Source organism: Oreochromis niloticus, linkage group LG13 (genome assembly GCF_001858045.2).
Source record: "Oreochromis niloticus isolate F11D_XX linkage group LG13, O_niloticus_UMD_NMBU, whole genome shotgun sequence".
In the NCBI taxonomy this organism is placed as follows: Eukaryota; Metazoa; Chordata; class Actinopteri; order Cichliformes; family Cichlidae; genus Oreochromis; species Oreochromis niloticus.
In genome coordinates, this window is record NC_031978.2 from 26989823 (window position 1) to 27010068 (window position 20246).

The 20246-nt window shown below is 40.5% G+C and overlaps 2 protein-coding genes and 1 long non-coding RNA gene across 3 annotated transcripts; 2 read left to right on the plus strand and 1 right to left on the minus strand.

The window, feature by feature from the left end:
* Positions 1 to 52: 52 nt before the first annotated feature.
* On the plus strand, positions 53 to 10608 carry LOC102079803 (uncharacterized). Its single transcript, XM_005462959.4, has 7 exons — positions 53 to 190; positions 2689 to 3961; positions 4084 to 4173; positions 4265 to 4296; positions 4392 to 4449; positions 4539 to 4845; positions 7506 to 10608. Exon 7 carries the CDS (start codon positions 8030 to 8032, stop codon positions 9638 to 9640), a length of 1611 nt encoding a protein of 536 aa, XP_005463016.2. The 5' UTR covers positions 53 to 190; positions 2689 to 3961; positions 4084 to 4173; positions 4265 to 4296; positions 4392 to 4449; positions 4539 to 4845; positions 7506 to 8029; the 3' UTR covers positions 9641 to 10608.
* LOC112841978 (uncharacterized) lies at positions 2343 to 6521 on the minus strand. The gene is made up of 2 exons (XR_003213493.1): positions 6475 to 6521; positions 2343 to 2605 (listed from the first exon to the last, which is right to left on the minus strand). It is a non-coding gene; the product is annotated as an uncharacterized LOC112841978 (long non-coding RNA).
* Positions 10609 to 10911: 303 nt separating the features above from the next.
* LOC100695081 (D-threo-3-hydroxyaspartate dehydratase) lies at positions 10912 to 14956 on the plus strand. The gene is made up of 9 exons (XM_019366259.2): positions 10912 to 11094; positions 11193 to 11322; positions 11660 to 11810; positions 11916 to 12096; positions 12520 to 12638; positions 13101 to 13227; positions 13371 to 13433; positions 13542 to 13647; positions 13738 to 14956. Exons 1-9 carry the CDS (start codon positions 10949 to 10951, stop codon positions 13825 to 13827), a joined length of 1113 nt encoding a protein of 370 aa, XP_019221804.1. The 5' UTR covers positions 10912 to 10948; the 3' UTR covers positions 13828 to 14956.
* Positions 14957 to 20246: the final 5290 nt, after the last annotated feature.

Here is a 20246-nt window from a genome sequence, read left to right on the forward strand (position 1 = left end):
CAACTATGGGCTGGACGCGCTGCTACGCAATGACGCACGCCGAGAACTCGCAGCTGATTTGGAGTCTCCAAAGATGCCCAAGATGAATCCCAGAAAACCTGATGTGATGCTGTCGGCTGTGCGTTACCCTTCATGTAGTGTATGAAGGGGAGGCGATATTTTATGGCTCAACTAAAACACTTAACGCTTTGTGCGTTTTTTTTTGTTTTCTTTTTGTTTTTTCTGTTTGTTTGTTTGTTTGTTTTGCTTCTTCGCTATGACGTGACGCAAGATTAACTCCAGGCATTTATAGATCGTTGAAAAAAGATCATAGCCCAAAAATGGAACTGGCACACTGTATGCACAATTTCAGATATAGTTCTATTTCTGTTGTGGCACTTTGAGGAAATCGTGCGACAATAACAGTGTCAGTGTGTGTTAAGCGCTTCAGCAACATGTGCAGCCATTACTATTTCTAATCAGCTTCTGGCAAAGGAAATGAGCTCTTGTCGGAATTTAGGATGGAAGGCTGGCAGGCTGCAAGTGAAGATGGAGGAGGTTGTCCCAAGGTGTTGGCCTCTGATGGATGGAGCTGGAAAACCACCCCGCAGGCTGCAACTCTTTGCTTAGCGTGGGTGTCCCAGGAGCACTTCCATCCACAACACCCCAAGGGGAGTGAGGGGTGGTCAGTCAGGCAGCAACTGATCCGATTTTAGCCCACATGTGCGCCATTACTGTTGAACTTCGGTCAGTGTTTGGTAGAGCAGCGTGCCATAGCAGTAGGAAAAAGACCACCATCAAAGCGTTAGAGGGTTAAGCCCCTCTGTTGGCAAATAGCCATTCACCTGAAGCAAAAGCAGGACGGTGAATCTCCTCCATCTGTGGCTGTATCGCTGGCTTCCACCTCCAGGGAGACTGATCTCTGACTAGACAACATGATACGTTCATGTATTTATTCAATTGTTTTGGTAGTGGTATAGGGGGTACTTTTAATTCAACAGTAGATTCATTTTGAATAATTACATTTTAATGTTTAAACACTACAAAAAATGTTTTTTTTATAGTGTGTATTCTTCTAATGGATGTCACTAACACCACTCACCTCACTGTTAAACACAAACAGTCCAAGGTCTTAATACAGTAACTCCAAAATAAGTTGCTGGAACAGCAACACCGAGACAACTGAATCAGTACCATGGACAGCACCTACACATGAAACAAGCAAGACTTGTTCTGCTCTATATTTACTCGATATTGGCATGCACTGAAAAAAACCCTATATTTTTTAACCACCTAGATAGAACAGGAAAGTGTCACTGTGAACCAGAAGTCAGGAACATGGAGCACATCTAACAGTGAAACAAAGGGACACACCTGGTTAACCTCCTTTATCATACGTTCAAATATGAAATTCATGTTGTATTCAACACAACTTCAAACAAGCAACTGAGGCCGTAAAAATATCAGCAAAGCATTTGCTAAAGTCATACGCTGTTAAAAAAAATCCTAAAAAAACAGTAATATTCCGGCAGCTGGGGCGCCAAAATAATACCAGAAAATAACAGAAAATAACTTTATCATAAAAATACGGTTATTTTCAGTAATGACAATACAGTTTGTTGCCTTAATGTTACATGGGATTCTGCCTTTTTCAAGTGCTTGTAAACAGTAAATTAGGAACATTTTAATGTGACATTACCTATAAACCTATAAATGTGACATTACCTATAAACAAGGTCAATGAATGTGGCAATATGAATCATAATGTGTAAATGTACAGAAATATACAGTTAACAGTTGGTTTAAATAATAATGGATTGCATGCCCTGGGACAGACTGACAGAGGCGAGGCTGCCATCATCAGTAGGCGGTAGGTGAAGTGTCTTGACCAAGGACACAACGACCGAGAGTGTCCGAGCCGGGGCTCGAACCGGCAGCCTTCTGATTACAAGGCGAACTGCCAACTCTTGAGCCACGATCGCCCTAAATAACAATGATAATAATACTTATGTGATGTAACACAAGCTTATAGGAACCATGTTATATACTTTTCCATAGCATTACATTTGAATTCAACAGTTCAATCTTTCAAATAACGGACAGATATTTGTGAAATCATGATACATTTGTGAATGTATCAGACAGATACATTTAATAAACATGAAAATTATGTTATATTACATTAGTGATTTAACATGAATTGACATTTGAAATGTGAAATCACAGTCTATTTACGTAACTTTAATGATATTCTAGAAGAACAGAACAGAACTGTAAAATACTTTTATATTAGGATTTTTTTTTACAGTGTAGAGCAAGGATCGTGAAAGCTGTTTTCTCATCGATGTGTATACAAGCATAGGTTTTTTGGTTTGCTAGTTTGTTTTGCATGTAGAGGCACCACTGCTGGCAAGTAAAAATAATTTGTGCAATACACTTCTCTATTGGCTTTATAAGCAGGCAGTTATGGTTGGTGCCTTATGCTGTTTAATTCTGAAGTCTTTTTCAGATTTCACCCTGTACTTTATCATGTGTCACCCATCCTGTCATCCTCTATCAATTTCTCTAGTCTTTGACTGTAAATCTCCAGGTAGTGATCATCAACCCCTCCATTCATCCCACCAGTCTGCAAAACAAATACATGACTAATTAATGAGACAAATCTCACAATTTCTTTGCTTTTTCTGCTCTGGTTTTCACACTGTTCAGGAATCATTACCACCCACCAGGTCTCGCTGTCCTTGCAGTGTGTTACATCCCTAATACCTTCTGAACATCCTTGGAGTTCCACCTGGGACACCCCCCCCCATTGCATTCTTTATTCATGTGAAGAGCAGGTGACAGGTGAGAACTTAAAGGCCATACATCTCACAACCTCTTCCTCCAATGACAGGCTCGCTTGTGATGAATCCCATCATATATCTCCCTGTCACATTTGAATCCTGCCCGGGTATTTCACCATGTCCATCTGAGCCCTCTTTCATCTGCTGTTGCTGCTGCTGCTTTCAACAAAGCAATTTTACCCAGGGTTATATGGCCACGTGCCTGCTTTATCCATGATTTATGCGTGCCGAGTTCCATCAGTTGACCTGGGTCACTGGGAAAGACCAGATTAGTGATGCACCCTCAAATCATGTATTTGGCCAGTGGTCTTGACCTCTGAAAGATTTAGCTCTGTAATTATTCATAATTAGTGCATTACAAGCTATGGTACATGCACATCTGATATACTGTATGCACTTTGTACATCTGATATGCATGTGTTTTGTTCTCCCTCCAAAAGCATGGTGGTTGACAGCAGTCTCTTTATCTTGGCATTCATGTTGTTTTCAACCACCATACCAGTAAATACTGTAATTTGTGGCTGGGTTTTAAGCATGCATTATGCAACATTTTATTAAGTATAAGCTCAATGTTTAAACAATTCATCTATTTCAGAAAAAGTTTCAATCAGTTGTGAGGTGACCTTGATATTCCCAGTAGGGAGATGCTTTTTGGTGGAAAACCTTAGAAACATCTTATTCACAATTTATTGCACAGGAGTCTCAGGAGTGTAGGCTTTGCAGAGCAAGTCCCATGTATTCAGCTGTGAGACCTACCCTTTGTCTTCGACAGGTGAAGAAACATATCTATATGGCAACATTTCTCTGACATTAAAGCAATTTGTAATTCTAAATTGATATATTCTTAATACTTAAGAACTTAAAGATAAACATTTCTTTACAATAGGTATTAAGTGTGTTTGTTTAAAATAATTTTTGGTGGGAATTTTGAACATTCATAATGCTGTGAAATTTTAGCTTTGTATAAATGCATGAAAAATATCTGAGGCTTTTTTTTTCTTTCTTTTTTTTAAATTCATTTTAAAATGACCAGTTTTCTCTTGAATTTTCAGAAGATGAAGATGGCTTGTCAAGAGTGGCTGGATCCTCCATCTTTACCTTTCAGAAAGTTAAACACAGCCACAGCATGGCCCAAACTGGTGAGAGCCTCCATTCTCTTCTCACATAGATCGGCAAACATTCGCACATTATACATCTCCTTCCAGTTCTTTCTTTAGATACCATATATGCTCATTTTGTGTTGCACACTTTTCATAAACAGCAAGTGAGCTGGCTCGGACTCCTGGAATAAGCGTGAGTTTCAGCACGACCCCAAACTTTGAACCCTCAACCCCCAATCGAACGGGGCGGAGTGAGTACAATAAACTTTCATCATCTTTTCCGTATACTCATCTTTTTGGTCATTTTCACACAGTTAAGTATTTTCTTTTCTTCTATGTCAGACCCTAGAGGTGAAAGCAGAACTCCACAGAAGGTGAGACCATAGAAACCTTTAAACTTCTTAAAGTCCAAAGCCAGCAACCTCTGGTGGCAACTTAAGAATTTTATTTTATTTTTATTTAACGACAGAGCAAAAAGCTCCAGTTTGTCTCTACAACACCACACAGGCTCAGGAAGAGAATAGCAAGTGAGTCTGACTGGGAATAATTCAATTCATTCTAAGTGAAATTTCACCTTTCCTCTAATCTAAATGTTTTTTGTTTGTTTGTTTTTTAGCTCCAAGCTTGCGGTCAGACAGCAGTGAGCTTTCACCCTCTGACTCTGTGAGGAGGAGGATGAAGATGGGCTGGAGGAAGAGCAGAAAGGAAAGAAAGAGGATAAAGAGAACGTGACCACACCGAGAACTCCCAGTAAAGGTTTATCAGCAGCTCTCTACAAGACTCCTGACAAGAAGAGCAAGAGCACGCCCTAACCTCAGAACCAGCCCAGTATGGTTGAGGAGTACTTCGAAGCTCACGGCAGCTCGAAAGTGTTGACATCAGACCGAACTCTGGAGCGTTTGAACACCCCTAAACTTGACAGGGTTTGTTTTTAACTGCATTTTGAAACATTGTAAATGAGCTGCTTTCCTAATAGATTTAGTGTGAATCAGGGGCAATTCTAGGATCAGAGCTTTGGGGGTGCTGAGCACCCAGAGAGCTGCCCAGCCAGGCAAGATAAACTTTACACGTCACAATGAGACTTGTTCCCTGTCTCTGTCGGTCCCTGCATCCTCCCTGTCCTCATCGTCTGTTGTCTTCATCTCCGTTATCAGTCATCATAATTTTACCATCTCTGTGCAAGTCTGCAAATTTCTTTATTAAATCATAAGATTCTTAAATTCATCAAGTCTCTCTGTGCCTGGGTTCTCGTCACAAAACATGACATCACTGTTTTGTACATTTTAACACAATTTAATCCCCACATTTGTGAAAGAAAAGCAAAACACTTTTTTGAAAAGTCTGTAACAATGGATTGGAATAAAAAAATACATATCCTAACCTTAATTACTGGGGGAGAATAATGAATGATGCTCATAGTGAGTAAAAAGTAAACTGAGTGCATTTTTTGGACAGAGATTCACTTTTAATGTGTATGTATAATATAATACATATGCATAAAAAAACACTCCCAAAACAGAATAATTTATTACAAAATATTTAAAAAAATCTATAAAAATGGAGGGAACTTTGCCTGTGGTAGAATGTATACACTGCATGAAAAAAATCTTTACTGCAGATACTAACTTTACTAATTTAATAATACTAATTTTGTGTTGTAAGATTTATGAGTTTCATTCTTTCATAGTGGTACTTGGGAGAGCTTGACATTTTATCAGGTGGTACACACTGTAAAAAGTTTGAGAAACACTGATAAGTGCATGTGTGCTTTTGGAAAACATTTAAAGCTGCTGTACAGAATCTTTGAAACAAGCTAGCTTAAAACATTTTTAGAATATAAACAGAGCACTCTGCTTCTCTTTACAGCTCCTCACTCCACCAGGGCACCGTTTGGCACTTTCTGATAGTGTGCAAATGTGATGTACGTACTGCGGCAGTCATACAGACAACTGGACGGTGCGATCGGGCCTTATGAGTTGGGAGTTCGCCTGGTAATCGGAAGGTTGCCGGTTCGAGCCCCGGCTTGGACAGTCTTGGTCGTTGTGTCCTTGGGCAAGACACTTCACCCGTTGCCTACTGGTGGTGGTCAGAGGGCCCGGTGGCGCCAGTGTCCGACAGCCTCGCCTCTGTCAGTGCGCCCCAGGGTGGATGTGGCTGCAATGTAGCTTGCCATCACCAGTGTGTGAATGGGTGGGTGACTGATTGTGTAAAGCGCTTTGGGGTCCTTAGGGACTAGTAAAGCGCTATATAAATACAGGCCATTTACCAACTGGACAGTCCAAAAGTTGGCCTACCTATTACTGAGGTTTTAGTAGGGTTGTGGCTGAACGACATAAAAATATATAATTAATTTTAATCTCCCCAATCAATTACAATGTTCTTAAAGAGGGTCAAAAATGTTTCAACCCAGTTTGTTTAGCAGATTCTGTATAGCAGCTTTAATATAGGGAGAGCACAACTTCCAGATTGTGTGAGTAAAATTAGTTTTTTTTTTCTTTGTCAGTTTAACAGTTTCTGTTTTGCCTGTCACTGTTCCCTGTCTGTTTTCTTACCTGGTTCTTCCTGACCTTGTATTTTCTCCTCACGTTCCCCTCTTTCCTCTCTCCCTCTTCGGACTGACAATCATACACAAATAGATTGTATTCAATTACATGAAAAATTACATTAATATGAAAAAAAAATACTATTAAGATCACTAACAAAAAGTCCTCTCTCAGTGTACTTTCAACCAAAGGCAAATAACCAAACCACATGTACATGTAATAAAAGATATAAATATTGAAACACTGATCCAACATTATTCTTTATTGACGGATCATTTGATTTTACAGTTTTACCTGAATGTGGCTCCTTTTTTTGAAAACACTTCCTTATATCCATTATGAACCTGGCTGTCTGTCTGTACACACACACACACACACACACACACACCAGGAGTTATAAGGTTAATAGGCATCCAGTCAGTTAGCTAGTTAGTATCCATTTCAAACAGGACAGTGGTAACAACAGCAAGCTACGGACAATTTTAAGTTTTAGATTTTAAATAGGCTATATACATTTCAGTGGGAGCAAGAGGACGGTCAAATGTCGCTGATTTTACTACAGAGCAGGACGGATTGTAGGGTAGCAAACATAGTCGGAAAACACGTTTCCCACACTGCAGGTTACCTGGGTGTAATGTTTTTCAGCTAAAAAGAAACATGGCCTGACTCCTACCTAACTATATAAAGAGTAACTGAAGGTTAAATGCATCTAATATGTCCTGTTTTAAGCCAGGTACTTACACCTCCGCTCTGCTGCGTCTCAGCCACCATCGCTCTAGCAGTAACGGCGGAGCCAGAGTAGGGGAAAGGCGAGCTGGAACAAACCATTTTGGGAGTGGGGGGGGGATATCTATACTTTTGTTGTTAAACTGTTACGTCTCAACCAAGTACTGTATGCTTGTAATATTTTAGTAGTGTGTCTCACAAACGGCAAATATTGTCAAAAAAGTAAGAAGTCTTTTGCATACTTTTGGGGGTGCTTTAATTAATGGGCTAAAATCGCCCCTGGTGTGAATTTATCTTTATTTTTGTTTTTGCAGGAAACATTAGTCCGACTTCTGGAGGGGAAACAATCCTGCTACTCAAAAGAGATCCAGCAGCTGCACGACAAACACAGAATCCACTTTAGCAATTAGAATGAGTGAAGCTACATAAACATTTAAGTTAGCAGAGCTTGCCAGCCATCATGGAAATCCGATAACAACACGGTGGGGGCTCGCTTCACATTCAAAATTTAAACGAAGGATTTTAAAAGCATTTGGTGTGGGTTAAAGCAGTACACCAGTAGGCTATACGTTTGACATCCACACAAATTTCACTGATTCACAACAACAGAGGATCGTCGTGCTCATAGCGCACATAGTTGCTAGGTAACGGCATGTCGCCGTCATCCCGGATGTAGGCGGAGCTTAGCGCGAGAATCCCTTTGATCCTTTGATGTCTTATTTGACGTTGCGTTAGAAAAATCCCCAAATAGGGGTTAGTTACCCTTTGAGTTTAGTAAGAAGCATTGCTTCGCAGTCGAGCGCAACGGTTAACAGAAAACATCAATACAAATACAGAGATGAGTCATTTGACTGAAGTTAGGGAAAGTATAAAATCCAAAATTAACGACTTCTTTATGAAGGTTACCGAAGAACAGTGGCATGCACTGAAAACAGGGTGCGCAGATGAATACACCAAGCAGGTACTTGGCATGTTTACATCTGACTTGTTTCATATCACCATGGCTGAACTCATGCCAATGATTAAGGACTTTGAGGGTGGTGTCGACCCAGCTGAGAGCCTCAGCTTGGGGGAGACGAGTTTACAGGGAGTCGGGGAGAAATCGAAGCACTGTGCGTGCTGCTCCCATTCGTCCACCCAGCACATGAATCAGGAGGATCCACAATTAGCTGATCTGGTATCAGATTCAGAATTAGCACAGGGGCCAAAAAATGGACCAGTGGATGGTGTGAAGATGGTGGACGCTCAACTGTTGGACCAACAGCTGCTCGTTAAAGAGCTCCTAAATGCTGTAGTTGCACGCGCCTCGAGAAAGGCAAAGGTGCCGCCAACAGACTCGATTCAACAGCAACTCTTCCCGGCTCTGTGGGCGCAAATTAAAGAAAAACCTCTAAACATCAAACAAAATAGACTGAAAAGTCTTGAAAAAGCTATTTTTAAAGACATTACAAAGCTCCTGGTTATTCCACCTGATCACGTTATCATTGCGCTACCAATAGTTCAAGAAGTGGTCATTTATGTATTTAAACATCACCTCTTCCGAAAGAAGCGAAACCTACTTAGAAGGCTATTCGCATGGTGTGGAATTACTGAAGATGATGGAGACCAACCATCAGAAACTAAGATCTCCAAAACACTTTTACAGGACTTTAAAACTAATATATTTCCAGTACCGTGGGAAAAATCACTATCTGGTGTTAGAGGCAGCTCTTATGATGCTGACCAAAAAGAGCATGTGAGCACACTTATTCACGCTGTGCTCTCACATGCTGCAAAGCCTTCCCTCCACAAACCTTCCGTTAAACTTCACAAACTACTGTTAGACAAGGTGATGTCTGATGACCGCATCAAAGACTTGTATATTAACGAGAAAAAATTAATAGGTCTGGATGAGGTCATTTACCAAGAGCTCCGCAACAACACATTCTGTGAAGACAAGAATATGATCGTGTTACTGAATGACGGGGACCCGGTAGTGCAAAAATTGACGATCAATATAATTAAAAAGTACTTGATCGAGTTGATGGAAGATCCAGCCCTTAGCACGGCTGAAGAAGTTCAAAAATACAGGTCTTCTTTGGAAGTCTGTATTGAGGACTTGGTGAAGCATGTCTTTGAAAATGCCGAGTCACCCCGCTCTCCTGAAAAAGCCGATGCCATCTCCAAACGGCTGTTCAGTAAAGTCTGGCCGCGAATCAAAAAAATTCAAATCCCCGCTGAACATGTGATATTCCTCAGTGACATGGTATACAAGTCTCTCATAGAGAAATGGGAAGACCCAGCTGTGATTCTGACGTTCATGTCATTGGAACACAGATACGTTTATGATGTCATTATTCAGGTCTTCAAAGAGCATGCCGTATCTATATTGGAAAATCAACCTTTCATCAGCAGATTCTTTTCCTCTGTGGGTCGAGCTACGGGGTTCGCACACAGACAAAACAAATGAATGTTCTGTAAGCAATCCATCAGGATTGACTGTAAATATTTATTTAAAATCATTTGGACAGTTTAAGTGTATTAGTTGACATCAAACTCTTTAAATTGGCCAACAAGTCATTTTATAAACCCCACGACCGGCCGAGGCAGATGGCCGTCCCTCACTGAGCCTGGTTCTGCCGGAGGTTTCTTGCTTTTAAAAGAAAGTTTTTCCTCCCCACTGTCGCCAAGTGCTTGCTCAGAGGGAATTGTCAGATTATTGGGGTTTTGTTTTTTGTCAACTAATACACAGCTTATCTTATTGGGCACTCTAAATTGATTTTTTTTTTTTAATTAATAAAATTCTAAAAAGATTATATTGTGAATATTGCGTGTTTTTATTGTCACACAAATGTCTACATTTTTAGCCTAGACTGAACACGTGTGTGTGTCATTGTATTCAATCAAAGATTTTGGTAGCAACTATTGTATATGGCAGATGTTTTACTCTGATTACACAAACCTTATGTAGGAGTAGGTCACAGATAACAGGTATTCATTTGTAAATTTGACCTCTGACCTCACATTGATACAGGATGACAGGATATTTGTATGTAAACTATAATGTGATATTTAGAATCCACATATATCCACATATATTGGTATATAATCTCCTAAATGTTGCCAAAGTGACCAATCTGTAAAGTTGAGGTTACCAAAAATTGTGTTGAACCCATCACATGGGTTAAATTACCATTAATGTTTGGGTTAAGATTTCTTCTTATTATAAAATTAAATTCATACAAACTAGATTCAAAACAGATTTTCTCAAAAAATCTTTTTATTGCCATATGACGTTGCAAAACCACACCCAGGTGTAATGAAGTTTACTTGCTGATTCGTGCATGTATAGCACATACTTATAAATATACCTATAGAAATATGCTGGTTGAGCCAATCATGCAATAGAATTTAATTGCATGGGAAATATCTGAAGTGCTGTGTGTGTGTGTGTGTGTTCTTGTCTAGCTATCTTTGTGAGGACCTAAATCTGCATTCTACTATACTTGTGAGAACCAGCAGTCACTTGTGAGGACACACAACCCGGTCCTCACATTTTTGAAGGCATTTAAAGCCATTTTTGAGGCTCAAAACGTGGTTTTAGTGTCAGGGTTACAATTAGGTTATGGTTAGGTTTAGGGTAAGGGTTAGGGTTAGGCATTCATTTTTAATGGTTAGGGTAAGGGGCTAGGGAAACCATTATGTCAATGAGGGTCCTCACTAAGATAGCTGAACGGGGTTGTGTGTGTGTGTGTGTGTGTACTCCAGTGCTGCCAGTATGGAGGGAGATCCTCTCTCAGCCCTGTTTACTCCTGCTTTTATGGTGGATGTAGAGAAAGCGAAGAGGAATGCCCAGAGGATGATTGAGCTCTGCCAGAAACTGGGAGTCCAGCTTCGTCCACACATGAAGACCCATAAAACCCTGTATGGATTCATACGCTCACGCATAGACACGCACACAGCACATGCTTACAGACTTGCTGTGTATACAGGATTCTGATGAGGTCTCTGTGTGTGTCTAGTGAGTGTGCTGACATTATGACGGGTGGATCACAGAGGTGCATAGTGGTTTCCACCCTGGCAGAGGCCTGTTTCTATGCTGACCATGGATATGATGACTTCCTCTATGCCTACTCTTTTCCCTTTGATAAGGTTCTCTCAGCTCACACTTTAAATGTGTCCTTGTTTTATATTCTGTGAAATCATAAAAGCTGTAAAAAATTAGAAATGAAAAAAATATATTATTAATAACTGAGCCTGCTGAAAATGTATCAACTATGAATCATATTTAGTAATATTATCACTAGCAACAATACATATATGTAAATATATGATACATGTATATCGCCATAGCACTTGCATGTAAAATAGCTCCAGTTCTATGCCATTACTTTAACATAATTTCTCATCTATTTTATATTTGTTAGTTTTTAATGTTTCAGCTGTGCTTTCTGTGCCATTTCTAATGTATGTCTCTGTGTGTCTTTAGGTAGAGCGTTGTGCAGCCCTGTCAGAGAGACTGGATCTCTTCCAGATTTTATTGGACCATCCTGATGCTTTGGAGCAGCTCCGAAAAAGACCCCTGAAAGATGGTCGGCAGTGGCACGTCTGGCTCAAACTCAACTGTGGCAATGGGAGAGGTAAACGTGCAGGGAAACCGCAATAGATCTAATCATAAGTGCCTGAGCTACACTTCACCTCTCTGTTAACACGAGGTTTGATCATGCGTCGGCTCTTTGTCATAGCTGGCATCCTGCACTTGGAGCCAGGAGCGCTCAAACTGGCTGAAGCCATCGCTAAGACGGAGGGCGTGGAACTTACAGGAGTGTACGCCCACTGTGGGAATACCTATTACTGCACAGGAGTTGAGCAAATACAGGCTGTTGCCCAGGAAACCACAAAACTGACTCTGCAGTTCATGGAAAAGTAAGCTGAAAGTTTAAAAAAATACATGTACACTGACTCATTAAAGCTGCTCTAATCAATAATTTTATCTCACTGGCTATTTAAGAACACACACGACATAAAAGCTGTTGCTCATACTCTTGAAAAATTTGTTTTTATGACCTATTTTAACATCTTTGTTTTAGTTTCACAGCCCACAGGTTTCTTGTATTGAGTCACACAGCTTTGTTTCCAGAAGCAACAAATAAATCATACATCATATCTAAAAATGATGTATCCCATCTTTTGCATCAGGCTGTAAACATGTTTATTTCTCCTCTAAATTTGAGCATTTTCTTGTGAGTGTGATTGACTCTTTTAGAGCCACCTGGAAGAATAATTCTGCATTAACTTTGTCCTTCAACTGGTTTTTTGTTTGTTTGTTTTGGGGGTTTTTTGTGTCAGACTGAAGGCTGTTGGCATCACCTGTAAGTCCAGCATTGGCTCCACCCCTACCTGTAGCCATCCAGTCAAAGACATGGCGCAGCTGAGCGAGGTCCACCCAGGAAACTACGTCTTCTTTGGTGTGTACACGTAGACCCACTGTTTCCTAGTTTAAAGGTGACGTGTAAAATCCACTTTTTCGTTATTTGTTGTGTATATTCAATATCCCCAGCGTGACCCAGACCCTTTGACTTCACATCAGATGGGAAACGTAGAATCGAAAGAGCCCTTTGCCCTATATAAACAGTCCCTGACCGTACTGTGCTCTTAAGGTCATGACACATAGCTGCCTCTTAGTTTTGTCTACTTGCCCGACATGTTTCTAGTTCACTTCGGGACCCGTCAACGTTTAAAGCTACAGGCGCTGAAACAGCCTGTTTGGAGCAGAGGTTTATTAAACAGTCTACAGGTATGACAGGATAAATGACCTTATTGGTATTTTGAGCTGAGGAATAGTCGGGAGACATGTCACACTTAAAATATATTTTTCAAAAGGGCCTTTAATTAACAATTTCTTTTAAATGTATGTTTGTGGCATACAGATGTGCAGCAGTCTACGATTCGCTCATGCTGTCCGGAGGACGTGGCTGTGAGGGTTCTCACAAGAGTCATCGGTCACTGTCCACACAGGAACCAGCTCCTGATTGACTGTGGATGGCCTGGAATCAGGTGGGTTCAACTTCATTAAGTGGGAGCTAATACCTATCCCCTATGTTCTGTTTTTTGTTTTACTCATCACTGCTATCATCAGTGTAAGCTCTGTTTTGGAACAACCATGTAAGCTTTCACCTACTCTTGCTTGTGTCTCTCAGTTTGGACGGAGCTGGAAAACTTCCCACTGGATACGCTGTGATCGAGGGGCATCCAAACCTCAAGTAATGCTTTAAAAAAATAAAAATAAAAAAAATCTCAGTCTATTTTAGTATATTTTTTCTCTTTTACTCTCAGTACCAATGTTAAATGTGAGTGGCGTTTCCCTCCAGGTTGTTGTCTATGACCCAGGAGCATGGACGAGTGGAGCCCATCTCAGGACAACTGGACTACAGCAAGTACCCCCTGGGCTCTCTGCTCACACTGATTCCCTACCACGTTAGTACTGAATGATTTATAGCACATCTTATTGACACATCAGTTTTATTGTACATTTTCCTGTTGTCAGACAATGCTTTTTTTCTGCAGTCATGTGCAACAGCAGTGATGCATCCTGTGTACCATGTACACTCCAAGGGTCGTCTGGTAGGGAAGTGGACGCCCACTCGCAGGTGGTGAAGAGCTGGACGATGTTTCCCCCTTCTTGTCTCTTTGGGACAGATGAGATATATAGAGACTCATTCCAAATTCTTTACACATTAGAAACACATACAGCGATTCCTTCTTTGTTAGTGAGATGTGCCATCTTGATGGTAAAACATATAATTAATGAAAATATTCTTACTGTGGGCTTCAGAAGTTTCATACTGTAACAGAAACCCTGTTCCACTAATATTATGTCTATGTTAATTTTTGTGTTCTGCACTTGTTTTGTCACTTTTTCACTGCCTACAAGGAGACCTAGCTAGTGATGACTTCATAGAAAGTCATATCACTTGTGCTATCAGCTATTAATACCAATGCTAATAAATGCTAATGAATGACCTTTTATATACAACTGCAAACATTTTGCAAACATTATTCAATTCAATTCAATTCAATTTTATTTATATAGCGCCAAATCACAACAAAAGTCGCCTCAAGGCGCTTTATATTGTACAGTAGTATTATCAAAATAAAAATTTTCTTTGTCCCCTTTAATCTTCTATTTTTTTGTAAGACTCCCAATCTAATGACTTGCTGGTCATGAGCAAACCTGTGGTGTTACGGTTTGGAGGAGGACTCAAGCACAGGACTCCGGTTCTGATGCTCACAAGAAGGGTTTATTTACAATCCACCAGGTGTATATACAAGAATGTGCGGGGGGGGGTTGCTATATACAGCTGAGTGAGGGGAGAAGGGGTCTCCAGGGAAGTCCAGGGGAAAGCACGCGTTCTTCAGAATATCCACTCACACGATCACAGGCTCACACTCCGACACTGCCACACGGGAATCACACAGGGGGAAAATCCAGGGAGCTCTGTAGACAGGGAGACAGGGTTAAGTACGACGCACACAGGAAAACACTCTTAACTAACTTGCTGTAGCTTGGCTTCACTAACGCGTGGTAGACAACGATCCAGCGACGAACAGCAGTCACCTCCTGGCTTAAGTGCTGATCACCTTAACGAGACCCAGGTGTCTCATCTCCCGAGGGCGTGGGCCGAGGGCGTGAACCCACAGTGAGTTCCGCCCCGGCGAGAGAGAAGAGGAGAGAGGAAGAGAGAGAGTGCTGATCAGCGTGCAGCTGATCCGCCTGGCCGTGACATGTGGTGTGTTTATGCTCAGTGTGTGTTGGCATGCACCAGAGCATTTGTGGCACTTGAGTGCCTGAGTTTACGATCGTGTTTGTTTTTACTGCCAATTTAATGATATTCCAGTACAGAAGCTCAGAGATATGCAGACATGCAAAGAGGGATGTTGCAACAGTTTGAACACTTTAATCCCACTGAAAACACTGCGTCCAGATGAACAGAATCAACTTTTGGGGATTTTTAGTTCTAGTTTTGACTTCTTGCTATATCAGCAGTAATATGGCGGCATTGTCTGAGTGGTGACACACTAAAGCACTTTCTGGATGGATGCAAACTGCATTTCGTTGCCCTGTACCTGTGACATGTGCAATGACAATAAAGTTGAATTCTATTCTATTCTATTCTATTCTACATAGCATTCAGGAGAACACTGCAGCAGCTTCACGCACGTTAACGTAACAACATGAACGTGAACATACATAACGTAACATAAATAAAAGCAATTGCGTTCACGAAGCAAACAATGAGGAGGATATAAAGGAACCTTTAATCTTCTAGAGCAGTGGTTTTTATCCAAGTGTGGGCTGGGGCCCACTGGTGGGCTGCAAAGGTACTGCGGTTGGTAATAACACAAATTCAAGTTTAAAATTACAAGTATTTACAGCTACATGATTATATTAATTTATTCAATTATTTTTAAAAAAGTGAATTTAAACTGGTAATGTGGTTAGTTTTTGATATGACTCATTACTCTGACCTAAATTTACTGCTTTTATATTGAAGTTTGTATCCCAGGGGCAGGCGGGTCACACATTAGCCTTAACACTTTGCATATGACTGGGCAGCATTACCGTCTTTTGTATTTGATTAGAGTGAAGTTTGGGTCGGCCCATGGGATTTTCTGGTTTTTTAAGTGACCCTTACCACTTTTGACTTTGGGAATGGTCGCTTTAGAGGGCAGGAGTTACCCCTGTGATATACTTATTTTACAGTTGTATGATATTGGTTTTCCTACAGGACTAAGACCACATTTTGACTCACATTTTGACTCACAATCACACACATATTGTAAACCACATAATCAAACCTTAACAACGTCCCATTCATTAGTTGCCCATTGGGCCCAGTGAAGATGTTCTCTCTCACACTGTTATAAATTTTACAAGACGTGATGCATCCTGATGCATATTAGTAGACTGGGATTATTGGGCAGCTCCTCATCCAGTGCCTTTTCATTTTTATCATTCGAGCTTTTACACTCATTACGCAGCGGGTTCTTGAAGAAAGCTCATACTATCAAAGCCCTGTTATGTCTGGCTTCACAGGAGCTACCGCGCACCCTCATTAGACAGATGCTGTTTGCCAGAGGGGACTGTGGTATCTGGGGTAAAGTGTTAGTGGCGTCCCTGCTTTCCTTTCACAGGAACAGATGTCGGAGGGAGCGAGACGGTCTTGTCATTCCACCTGAGGTTTCCATCCTTTTCATTCGTCTGGTGTGCTCATATTAAATTGTTTTCGTGTGCCCCGTTTCCTGACGCTGGCTCTGCGAAGACTCGAATAACCACTGTGTGTGATGATCTGTCATAAAACAGCATTTCTAGGTTAATGAATAACTCAAAATGTGCTTGTTGCAATGATGCGTCATTAGCAGAGAAAGTAATTATGGCTTTGAAAAAAAAGTGTCAATTTGTTGCTAAGTAATATTAGCCTGCCTGTCATTTGTTTTGTATAGCTAGAAGGGATCTTGGGTCATTAAAACTATGTGCACCAAGTATTATACTTGTTCCTTTTTTTTATTTCTTTAAAGAAAGGAACTTTAAACAGGGTGTGAAGAAGGAGAATGCTTCTGTAAAAGTTATTCAAAGACGCAGCACATTTAAATGTTGTTAGAGCAGGTAGAAGCACACCATCCATAATTGGTTCCCACAACACTTTCTCCCGCTTTCTTCCCCTTCCCTGTGACATCCTTTATCGCTCACTCCTCTCTGTAAATATTTTTTGCCATTTGATCCCTCGCTCAAACCCGCTGCCTATCTTTGTCTTTCCCCCTATTTCTTCCTCTGCCTTTGTTTTACTTGCAGACGTGTGCCCACACATAGCCAGGAAAAGCTTGGCATTGCTTATCAGGCAGAAAGCGAATCCTGGCACTTTCAGACTCGGCAAGAACCAAATGTAAGGGTTTGCTACTAATAGATGCATCGATGTAGAGTGAAAAGGGAAAAAGAAGCACTCTCTCTTTTATCTTTTAAAAGTAACATTTGTTTTTATCCAATTTCCTGTCAAAATAGCCTCGAGGGTGTATCATCTGTCAGCCTGACAGTTTGTTTATTTGATGGACTGGATTTTATCTTCAAACCTAAACTGTCAAAACTATAAAATCCATCAGTGTGCGATAATAGAAAAATGTGAACAATATTTAACACTGTGCAGACTGTGGTAAACAAAAAGACAAAAAAAAAAGAGAGAGGCGAACATTACACCTACAGTGCTATCATGTTGAATTACTGTACTCAAATGTGCCTCCATGAGTCATTTTCGTCCACTGGAGACCATCCCACTTTGAGTACTCACACCTTCAGTGTGTTTTTCTGTGCTCCAAACTGTTGTAAAGTAGAACTGCTTTACCAAAGTAAAAAAAAAAAAGTCACAAGGTCTTGCAAGTAGTGGAGTGGGCGACTTGTCCTTCTGGATAAGAGATTTTGGAACTGCTGACATGCCAGAGCAAATGTAATTCCAGTGGAGGATTATGGTCTTCTCTGGTGGTCACGCCAGTTATGAGGGCATTGAAAATAAATGGACAACATCTTCCAGCTCCGGCCATGTTCTAACCACATCTCATTTTTCTCACATCAGCCTTCTAAGCCTACAGTAGACTACGACCTACTCCGCATCATATCCGATTAAAAATGCTGCCGTTTTGTGCCGTCTGTTCGCCGCAAACCAGCAACACCCAAGTTCTCTTGAAATATTCGCTTTCAGATGCCAAAATGAATCCGATCCGTGGCCAAATCCTGCAGAGTTCTGTTTAAGAAATAGCTCAAAATTTAGTGGCTTCCATGCCAAGAGTTAGATGAGGAGATCAGAAGCACTTTCATGTCTGTGCTAGAACACAGATAGAGCCAGGGGGTGATGAAGCATAGCTTAGCATAAATACTAAAGGCAGGGGAGTAACCTGCTGTAAGTGTTTCTTGGCAAACAACAGCCGCATGCAATGACTTCCCAGAATCTTGTCATTCACAGCAAGAGTGCCAGGAAACCTGGGAGACACTGTGCAAGAAGTTCTGTGCAAATTAATAAAGTGGTGTTCGTAATTAAAGTGCTAGAGATAATTTTAAAAATCCCCTTTAAGGTGAACTTGATCATTTTTGCACAGATTGAATACGTGAGATAAACACAGGTGACAATTTAAAGAAAAATTGATGATAAAATGTTAAAGATTTGGCTCCCACATTGCCACCGAAATGACTTTATTTTTGATTGAGACACCATATGTCTGGATCTCTACTGGAGAAATAGTGCAGCAACTGCCAGGATTTGCATGTTTGTCAGTCTGAACAAATTCATTCGAAAAATTTGCCATTTGATTTTCAAAATTTCAGTGTTTCATCTTCACATCTTCACCGCTGTTTCACTGCAGAATTTTAACCACTGGATCCATTGCAGAGGTTTTACTCCTGATTTTTAATGCTTTGGCTATCCCCCTTTTATAGCAATTGGATGCATACAACTAGGTTCAGATGTTAACATTCAGTGTAACATTCCTCCCTTGAGACTCAAATAATTTAATGCATTCAGTGCTCTCTCATGCTGGAACACGCTGTCATCAATGTTTTAACCCCCTTATTTTTTAACAAGCTAACACAGAGATACGTTTACCATCGCTCCAACCAGATCTTTGCACAGATTCAATTTGTTATGTCGGCTGATTCATGTAACTAACTACTTTATTACATTTATGTTTTCTGTAGTCTACCCGCTCCTAGCTTAGTCTATGGTAAATGGACGGCAATTTTGCAGACGGCCCTTTTTGATCCTCGCCTAGCACTTAAAGCACTTTGATACACTGCAAGCTGCATTCACAGATACATTTTTAAAGCTCATGCATGCATACATCAGTGGGTTCTCTGGGTTTACTATCTTGCCTAAGGACACTTTATCAAAAAGATATATATAAGCTGGGAATCCAACCATCAACCCTCTGAATCCAATGACAACCCACTCTAAATTCTGAATAGGATTTTGGAGGGCCATTAGGTTAGAATTAGGTAACCAGTGAGGAGGGTAAAGGGTCCATCCCAGAAATGTGACTTAAAAGAGCTTTACCTGTCCTACTACACCCCAAACACCTGTTTGAAAATTCTTTATTATTTAAAAGAATGAGAAAAAGAATAGTTTCAGACTTCTAAAGACGATTACTACTTGGTCAAACAGATGATTTTACACTAAGACAATTCAAAAAGGCAAGTCTGGTTTATTTGATAAATAAATAAATCTTGCCTTTGTTGACAACTATAATGAAAATGGCCAAGTTTTTACTGCTTTTTTTAAGTAATTATAAAAGAGTTTACACTCTGTTTTTCCTTTTAATGTTGTCTGTGGCACTTAAACAGAACCGAATACACTCCCTCATTTGATATTATGTTAATAGTGGTTACCTTGAAAGAGATCATTCCCATCAGGTTCAGTTTCATTCATTATGCCATCAGAATGCTCCCCACTGTATAACATCACCACCAGATTCTCTCACTGCTGCAGAGTCAAGCTTTAGATCTTCAGGGAAAAGGGAAAAAACCTAAGGCCTAAGCTGATAAGATCTAACTAACCTCTACCTGAAACATATGTATTGACCAAGTGTCAGAATGTGTCACCTTCTTTTTTATTTGTCCCCTTATATCCAAGACAAGGAGAACATCTTTCAACAGCCAAAAGACACATAGCTTGATAGAACAGGATTCACAGTCACCTCTCATCACAGAGGTGTAAGCACTACAGTTTTTCCTTTCTGCACATTTAGTTTCTTAGAGAGGTCAGGTGTATTTTTAATTTTGGAAGTGTTCCTTTTGCTGACGGTCTCTTCACACTAAACTAGGCCAACTGCCTCTTGGCTTAAGTTCTATACTTAGCATACAGAAATAAGAGTGATATCAATTTTCTCATCTTACTCTTGGCAACAAAGAAATTTGCATGTTTTCCCCAAGTACTGAACTACGCGATCACTGTTTATGCACTGTGCTCTGTAAAGTGCAATCATTCACCAACAGTATGTTTTGTAACCATTCAAAACTCACCTGTATCATGGACTAC